At 48.5% G+C, this 7701-nt stretch overlaps 2 protein-coding genes across 5 annotated transcripts in view; one reads left to right on the top strand and one right to left on the bottom strand.

Annotated features, from left to right (window-relative positions):
- nhsl1a (NHS-like 1a) overlaps window positions 1–7309 on the bottom strand; it is a 17010-nt gene extending 9701 nt beyond the window's left edge. For 2 of the 4 annotated variants that reach the window (XM_027291512.1, XM_027291513.1), the window contains exons 1-2: window positions 4866–6309; window positions 1076–1186 (exon numbers count right to left, since the gene is read on the bottom strand). In XM_027291512.1, the coding sequence (XP_027147313.1) occupies window positions 1076–1186; window positions 4866–5547 (793 nt within the window). In that variant the 5' untranslated portion in view covers window positions 5548–6309. Of the gene's footprint in view, window positions 1–1075; window positions 1187–2665; window positions 2794–4865; window positions 6310–7200 lie in introns of those variants that run through there. The other 2 variants (XM_027291515.1, XM_027291514.1) reach the window with 2 other exon arrangements.
- LOC113748298 (chromosome alignment-maintaining phosphoprotein 1-like) overlaps window positions 1–7701 on the top strand; it is a 15693-nt gene that overhangs the window by 2248 nt on the left and 5744 nt on the right. Inside the window, exon 2 of the mRNA XM_027291518.1 lies at window positions 2185–2187. The gene's annotated coding sequence lies outside the window, so the exon portion shown is untranslated. The remainder of the gene's footprint in view (window positions 1–2184; window positions 2188–7701) is intronic.

Here is a 7701-nt window from a genome sequence, read left to right as displayed (position 1 = left end):
GACAGACGAGGAGAGAGTGAAAACCACGGACAGACGAGGAGGGAGTGAAAACCACAGACAGACGAGGAGGGAGTGAAAACCACAGACAGACGAGGAGAGAGTGAAAACCACGGACAGACGAGGAGAGAGTGAAAACCACAGACAGACGAGGAGAGAGTGAAAACCACAGACAGACGAGGAGGGAGTGAAAACCACGGACAGACGAGGAGAGAGTGAAAACCACGGACAGACGAGGAGAGAGTGAAAACCACAGACAGACGAGGAGAGAGTGAAAACCACAGACAGACGAGGAGAGAGTGAAAACTCTCCAGCCTCAAGATGACTCGTGACCATGAGACGTTTGAGTTGCTCGTTGTGACCTCGCCTATTTTGTTCACGTACTGAATAACTTCGTTCCATTGGTTCATGTTTCTTTACCCACTCCAGTTTTTTATCTCCACTCACTGTCTCATGTCACATTTTTAGCTCATCATGGATGACGACGCAGCAGCCTGACATTAAACTAAATATTTCAGGAAACTATGAAACTAATATATTTCAGAGTTTCCTCCAAGTAATCACTACGTGTCTCTGATCTGCATGTGTGGTTCCCACCCTGTCTAACTCTCTCCACCTCCCTTCACTCGTACTTTCACTTAAAACAATTACACTAAATAATAATAATATAATATAGTATACAGGAGGTCGTGAACAGGTTGATATCCTTCAGACTTCGACAGGAGCCTGTTTCGTATTCACCATCTCGTAACTCGCAGGGAGTCTGCTTTGCATTGTTACGACATTACAGACGATATTTAAAATTCAGAATATAAATGTGATTTTCACCTATTGTTTCAGACGTCCAGACTCAATGTCTTCACGTCTTTTAACCTCCAAATGATCAAATCCATGTTAATGCTGCAGGTGAAAGTTCATTCTGAAGTTCTGAACATGTCAAGATAAATCCTCCCAGCAGCTGATCACTGAAGGAAGCAGTGTTGGGGACTATTTTCAGCGGCGGATTAATTCACATTTAAGTCAAAGCAAACTCGTGTGTGTGTTCTTGTTAATTATCAGCTTGTTGTTGTTGACTCACCTTGCAGATCATCAGCGCTGCCGGACCGTCTCTTTCCCGGGATGAACAGCAGGCCCTGCTGGGGCTTCTGGGTATTGTAGTGAACGGACCACTTGCTGTCTCCGTCCCCTGCTGCAGAGAGAGTACAGCACAGCTCAGTGTGTGTGTGTGTGTGTGTGTGTGTGTGTGTGTGTGTGAGAGGTTTGTGTTTAATCTGGTTTCAGCACATTCTCACACACACAAGTGTCGCAGCACTCAGCACTCCTGAAGGTCACCTCGCAAACAACACAGTGCCTCAGGGCTTTTATTTTGAAGGGGCAGCAGGTTGGTTAGCTGTGGTATTTCGTGGACAGATGTTTGGACAGACGTGAAGTTAAATTCTCTGAACCATCAGCACGGTCTCTCAGACTGGAAAGTTTTTACTCCAACACGTTGACATGAAGACCATGAAGACTGACAGAAAGTCAGATTCCATCTCAGTTACAAGGATTCAGTGATGACGTCTACATTTAACGACCAAACCAATCAAACGCTGCTCAGCATGACACTGACACCTGACTCGCCCTCTTGACATAAACAACTCAAGCCAGGTGGACTTTATAGTCCTATAGTGTCCAAGAAGCCCACCAATCAGATCCTGAACCACCTCAGCTGGTTCTGGATCAGCAGCTCTACTCCGAGCCCCTCATCCGGACACCCGACTGGAAACTCGTCTGCGATCTCGATCACGACACGGATGAACGAGGCGTGCACAGATGGTCAGGTGACCTGTTTGAAGTTAAGTTTGAAAGTATGATTTAGTTTCAGCTCTGTCCACCATCGTGTCCCCAAAGTCCTTTAAGGATTCAAGGGGTCCTTCCAAAAGTACCACAGCTCTTGAAGGGCTTTATTGGTTGTTTGAAGAGATCTTTGAAGGAATTTCAAGGCTGTGACTCCAAGTAGTCTTTGAGAACACTCAAATATGTCATGAGACTCCAAAGGCTCCCAAGGTCCTTGAGCAGTATCAGAAGACCAAGGAGGGTCCGAAGGGTCTGGGATGAAGATGAAGCACTTTCCTCAAGAGGGTTCTAAAGGTTCAATGGAGACTAAAAAGGCTCTTTAGTAGGTCATTGTTTCAGGGAGTGCTTGAGTCGGTCACCTGGGGTTCTTCAGCAGTACAAGAGGTTCACGTAGTCCTTGTGCAGGTCTTAGAGGTTTTGAATAAAGTACTGGAGGTCCTTGAGGAAGCTCAAAGGTTACCTACGGTTCAAGCGATCCCTTAGGAGGTTCCAGAGGTCACCGCTGAGGTTACCAGGTCCCTCAAACAGAGCCCTGGAGTCCTTGAGGAGATTCCAGGAGTCCTTGACTCAGTAATCTTCACTGTTGCTATGGTTACCTGCAGTTTAACACACCCTTAACTCAGTTTTTAAGCCGCTGACCAGAACTACGGCCGATTTTAACAGCAGACAGCCAATCAGAGCGCAGCATTTTACGAGGTCACTCTCTCTCTCTGTATGAATGTACACAAAGGATGCTCGCTCGCCCGGCGGCACACGTTAAACACAACATGGATATAACACACACACACACACACACACACACACACACACACACACACACACACACACTCACCTCTGGTCTTGTTGAGATATCTGAGGACGGATTTGATCGCCGCTCCGATCAGAACCATGACGACGCCACACACACTCACACACACAGACACACACACACACACTCCTGAGGCTGCAGCAGACAGAGCAGCAGCAGTAATGCAGCTCGACTCTCCTCCCACCTCCCGCCTCTAACTCCCACACTCCTCTCTGCTCTCCTTTTCTTTATATCAGACACACACACACACACACACACACGCCAGCGTTGGCAGGAAGCCAGCACACGTGTGTGTCCTTCATGTGTGTCGTTGGGTGATGAAGGTTACCCACAAACACACACACACACACACACGAAACATGATGCTTTGAAGATGAAGGGTGTGTGTGTGTGTGTGTGTGTGTGAGGCTCTTCATCTTTTATTCTTTGTGTTCGCAGTCTTTGCTCTCACATTTCTATCTCTGTGAGGACATTTCAGCCTCTCGACGACTCGATTTTCAAACAGCTGTTGTAGAAAAATAAAGCACCGCCATGAACCCTTGAAAAGTACCAGAGGTCCTTGAAAAGGGTCCTTAAATCTTTGAGATGGTCCCACAAGTCCTTGAGAAAGGACTGAGATGACCCGTGAGTCCTTGAGGAGACTCAGCTGGTCGTTGATGAGATGACGGTGGTTCTGCTGCGTAGACGTTGTCTACGATTCACAGAGCATTCGATCTGCGTTCACTGGATCAAAGCGTGGCTTCATGCCACAGGTCGGGTCTCAAATTCGGTGGTACCAGGTCCAGGACCTCCAGAGTTCATCAGATGGTACTTTGATTAGAATACGATAGATCCCTGGACAGGATGAGTACAAACATATTTCATATTTCAGGGCCGTGTGTTTATCAGAACCAGAAAAGAACTTTTTGTTTCTGATTCACCGACTCGATACCGCGCTCCCTCTCCTCATTCACCGTGTACGTCGCTCGACCGCGGCAGCATGTCTCCAACCAAACGAACCGTCTTGGTTCCAACGTTAATATTCATGTTAATGCACGAGGCTCACCTTCATCACCCGTCACAAACTGGGACAGATCCAGTCTGTAAGTGTGCCAACTATCTGGGCCAGTGGAGCAGCTAATTACTTCATGCCTGACAGCCTGTCTGTCTGTCCCTCTGTCTGTCCCTCTGTCTGTCCCTCTGTCTGTCCACCTGTCGCCACCTCTCAACTGTTTTAATTAGTTGAATTAATTAGACAGTAAGTAGGCCACACCGTCATTATGTCACAGCGTGTATATTTAGTTTGAGTATGTTCAACTCTGAACTCGAGGTCTGTGCTGTCCAATCAGAGGAGTGTAAGGGTGGGACATCCTGAGCAATCAGGACCATGACACTGTGGTCCGAACCCAAACCAGGACCAGAACCAAACAGCAGAGGGTGACGCGAACAGCTGACGCTAAAAAGCAGCAGCTGTTGGTAAAGCCTTATTAGCCATTAGCCTAGCATATGGAGCTACAGCTAATCCCTGCTCACACACACACACACACACACACACACACACACACACACACACACACAGACACAGACACACACAAGAAGACCCAACAGAACCACAGTTGGAACCAATGAAGACCCAACATAACTAAAGCTGGAACCAATGAAGACCCAACAGAATTAAAGCTGTAACCAATGAAGACCCAAAAGGACTAAAGCGGGAACCAAAGAAGACCCAATAGACCCAAATCTGGAACAAATGAAGACCCAACAGAACCAAAGTAGGCACGCTGGGACTATGCAAGGCCAAAAAGAATCAAATGCGGGTAGATGGAACCATTTTGGACCAAACAGAGCCAAACAAAGTCAAAGCAGGCTCGCTATGACCATTTCAGACCAAAGGGTCAACTCTGGGTAGCTGGGACCACAAAAAGCCAGGTAGGCTAAGTGGGACCAAAACCAGGCTAGAGTGATCATTTGGGAACAAGAAGAGCTGTCTGAACTAAACAGAGGTTCAATGGAGACCAAACAGAACCAAAGTAGGCTAGCTGGGACCACGTAGGACCAGACAAAGCCAACTGTGTTTAACTGTGAACATTGGAAACCGTGTAGACCACCAAGTAGATTAATTGGGACCAAAACAATGTCCACCAAAGCAAAGCTGGGACTACACAGGAACAGATACAACCAAACCAGGCTAACTAGAACCACAGTATGGACATAACCTACTACCCAGAATTCCTAGCAGTACCTCTTTGTAGAAGGGGTGTGGTCTGTGTGGCTTCCCGCCTGGCACTCCTCCCTCGACGTGGTCTGAAGCAGAAGAAGTTGGTCCTGCACCTCCTGCTGGGCCGGTAGCAGTACTGCGGCGGCACCTCTGGCTCCCTGAAGGAGGGCGGGGGGCTGGGAGGCGAGGGGATGGGCAGGGTGTAGCCGGGGCGGGGTTCTGGGGTCAGGGGGCAAGAACCTGTTCGGCTCCGCTGGGTAAGGACTGGGCAGGTGGAGCGTGGCAGGTGATGGGGTGGGGATGGTGGAGTAGGTTTCCCATGAGCCTCTAGAGTGAGGAAAAGTTTCCCATGAGCCTCCGGGGCAAGGGAAGGGTGGACGTGGGGTCGTGGTGGAAGGTGCTGGCGGCGGTACCAAGGGTTGTTGCCTGGATACTGAAGGTGAGGTGGGAGGGGCTTTTTGTCACCTGAGGGTGTCGCCGCCCTGCCAGCACCGCCTGCGTTCATCCTCAGGATGGCGTCGTGGTGCTGGTGGATCCTGGCGCTGAGAAGGCGCCGACGCAGGCTGCCCTCCATCTTGGGCTGCAGGGCGGCCATTTTGCGTGGAAGAAGCTCATCTCGCTCTTCGTCGGGACCCGCGCTCCAGCAGCGTGACGCCACGCCGGGCCCCGCCCCCTCACCGCCCAGACACTCCACATATGAAATCATCCTGTCCTGGCGGCTGATTGGCTGTTTAATGTCCAGCTCCGCTCTCAGGACAGAGGAACGCAACAACAACAACAACTAGTCCCATCTTTTCACAATAAAAGCCCCAAGGAACTTCCAACCCTTCATCATAAAAGCATGTTTTTCCTGTCAAGTTCAACCTTTCACAATAAATGTCCAAACCGCGGTAAAAGACTGCAGTTTGTTTTTTCAACTCAACATGATAAATATCGGACGAACACCATCAAAATAAATCTCCAAAAATGGCATTTTTCACAATAAAACTGAAATCCTTCACAATAAAAGTAGAAACAAAAGCTCAAAAATGTTCCAGTTCTCCACAATAAAAGCCCAAAATATTTCAGATTTGGCTTTGAGATCTCCGTATCAGCTTCAAAACACAGATAGAGCCAAAGGTTGTTCAGTCAGCCTCGTTTAAAAGACTTCTCCTTCCTTCACAATAAAAGCCTCAGACCACCAAACAACTCTTCCACGAGTCCAAAAACAGTTCGAGTCCACAAACATCTCAACAGGAAACATGACATTTCTCTGTCAGTGTGTTGCTGTGTTTCCTCTCGGCTCGTCCTCCGACTCTAATCTCCTAACAGGGATTATCCAGGTCTGCAGATGGCCTGTGACAGACAGGTCTTTACCTCATCAGCATTACACTGTCACACTGGACAACTCTGTATCAGACAACACAAGGTCAGCGTCCAACAAAGACCTTTTCACTGCTCATCAAGAAGTGTGTGTGTGCACCGAAGGCTGATACACATCCACCGCTGGAAATCAAAACAAAAGAGCTTCGAGCACTGATGGTACAAAACCTGGACGTAGTCTCTGTGACCACAGACTGTCTAAAACCTGGACGTAGTCTCCGTGACCACAGACTGTCTAAAACCAGGACGTAGTCTCCGTGACGTCCCCGCAGACTGTCTAAAACCTGGACGTAGTCTCTGTGATGTTTGTACCAGGCTGTAAACATGTTTATTTCTGTTGGACATTTGAACATGGGGACTTATGAAGGAGCCAGCCTCTAGTGGACATTAGAGGAACTGCAGTTTGTGGTGCGCCTGTGTCACCTTCACTTCATGAGCTCTGCAGGTTGCTGCTGGGGCAGGACTTCGGATTGTGATGAATACGAGTGTGTGTTGCAGAGAAACAGCTGTGTTTTGGAAGCTGAATGGGATGTTTGAGCCTGCCTCGACAAGCCAGCGCGCACACACACACACACACATACACACACACACACACACACACGTCAAACTCAAGAATGCCTCCAGACTCAAAACTTCAACTTTTGCCACGAGCCACAAAGATTCATATTCACCACCAAATATCACAACTGTACACAAAGTACACAAAGTACTACAAGTACAAGTGCAGTAACCATAGTAACAGAGAAAAAAAGCACAGAGGACGGCAGCTGCTAAAATAAAGATCGACCGACCCTCTTTCTTACCAACACACACACACAAAGAAAAGGTTATGGAGATAACAGTGTGTGTGTGTGTGTGTGCTGACAGCTAGCCGACAAAATGACCTACATCTGAGCGCGTGCACACACACACACACACACACACACACACACACACACACTTCTCTGCAGTCTATTAAACTCATGTTAAACTTCACTGTGCATCCTCTCTCTCTCACCTTTTAAGCAGAGCATGTCGTCGTCGCCCACCCAATGTGTGTGTCTGTGTGTGAAAGTGAATCTCAGAGACTGAAAACACAAGTTCAAACACAGACTCCTCTCTCTACCTCGACCTACCAAAATAAAAGCCCCCTCCCTCCTCTCTCTCTCTGCCTCAACCTACCAAAATAAAAGCCCCCTCCCTCCTCTCTCTCTCCCCTCTAACCAATCCTCGCTCAACCCTAACGTCCCCTCTCCCATCATCTCCTCCCACCAAAGTATGAAGAGCAGTGTGAAGATGTTTACATCACTGTGACGTCACGGAGACTACGTCCAGGTTTTAGACAGTCTGCGGGGACATCACAGAGACTACGTCCAGGTTTTAGACAGTCTGCGGGGACGTCACAGAGACTACGTCCAGGTTTTAGACAGTCTGCGGGGACGTCACAGAGACCATGTCCAGGTTTTAGACAGTCTGCGGGGACGTCACAGAGACTACGTCCAGGTTTTAGACAGTCTGC

The sequence above is a fragment of the Larimichthys crocea genome, chromosome XIX (assembly GCF_000972845.2).
Source record: "Larimichthys crocea isolate SSNF chromosome XIX, L_crocea_2.0, whole genome shotgun sequence".
Classification (NCBI taxonomy): Eukaryota; Metazoa; Chordata; class Actinopteri; family Sciaenidae; genus Larimichthys; species Larimichthys crocea.
Note: the sequence above shows the minus strand (reverse complement) of the source record. Positions and strands in the feature narration are given on the sequence as shown.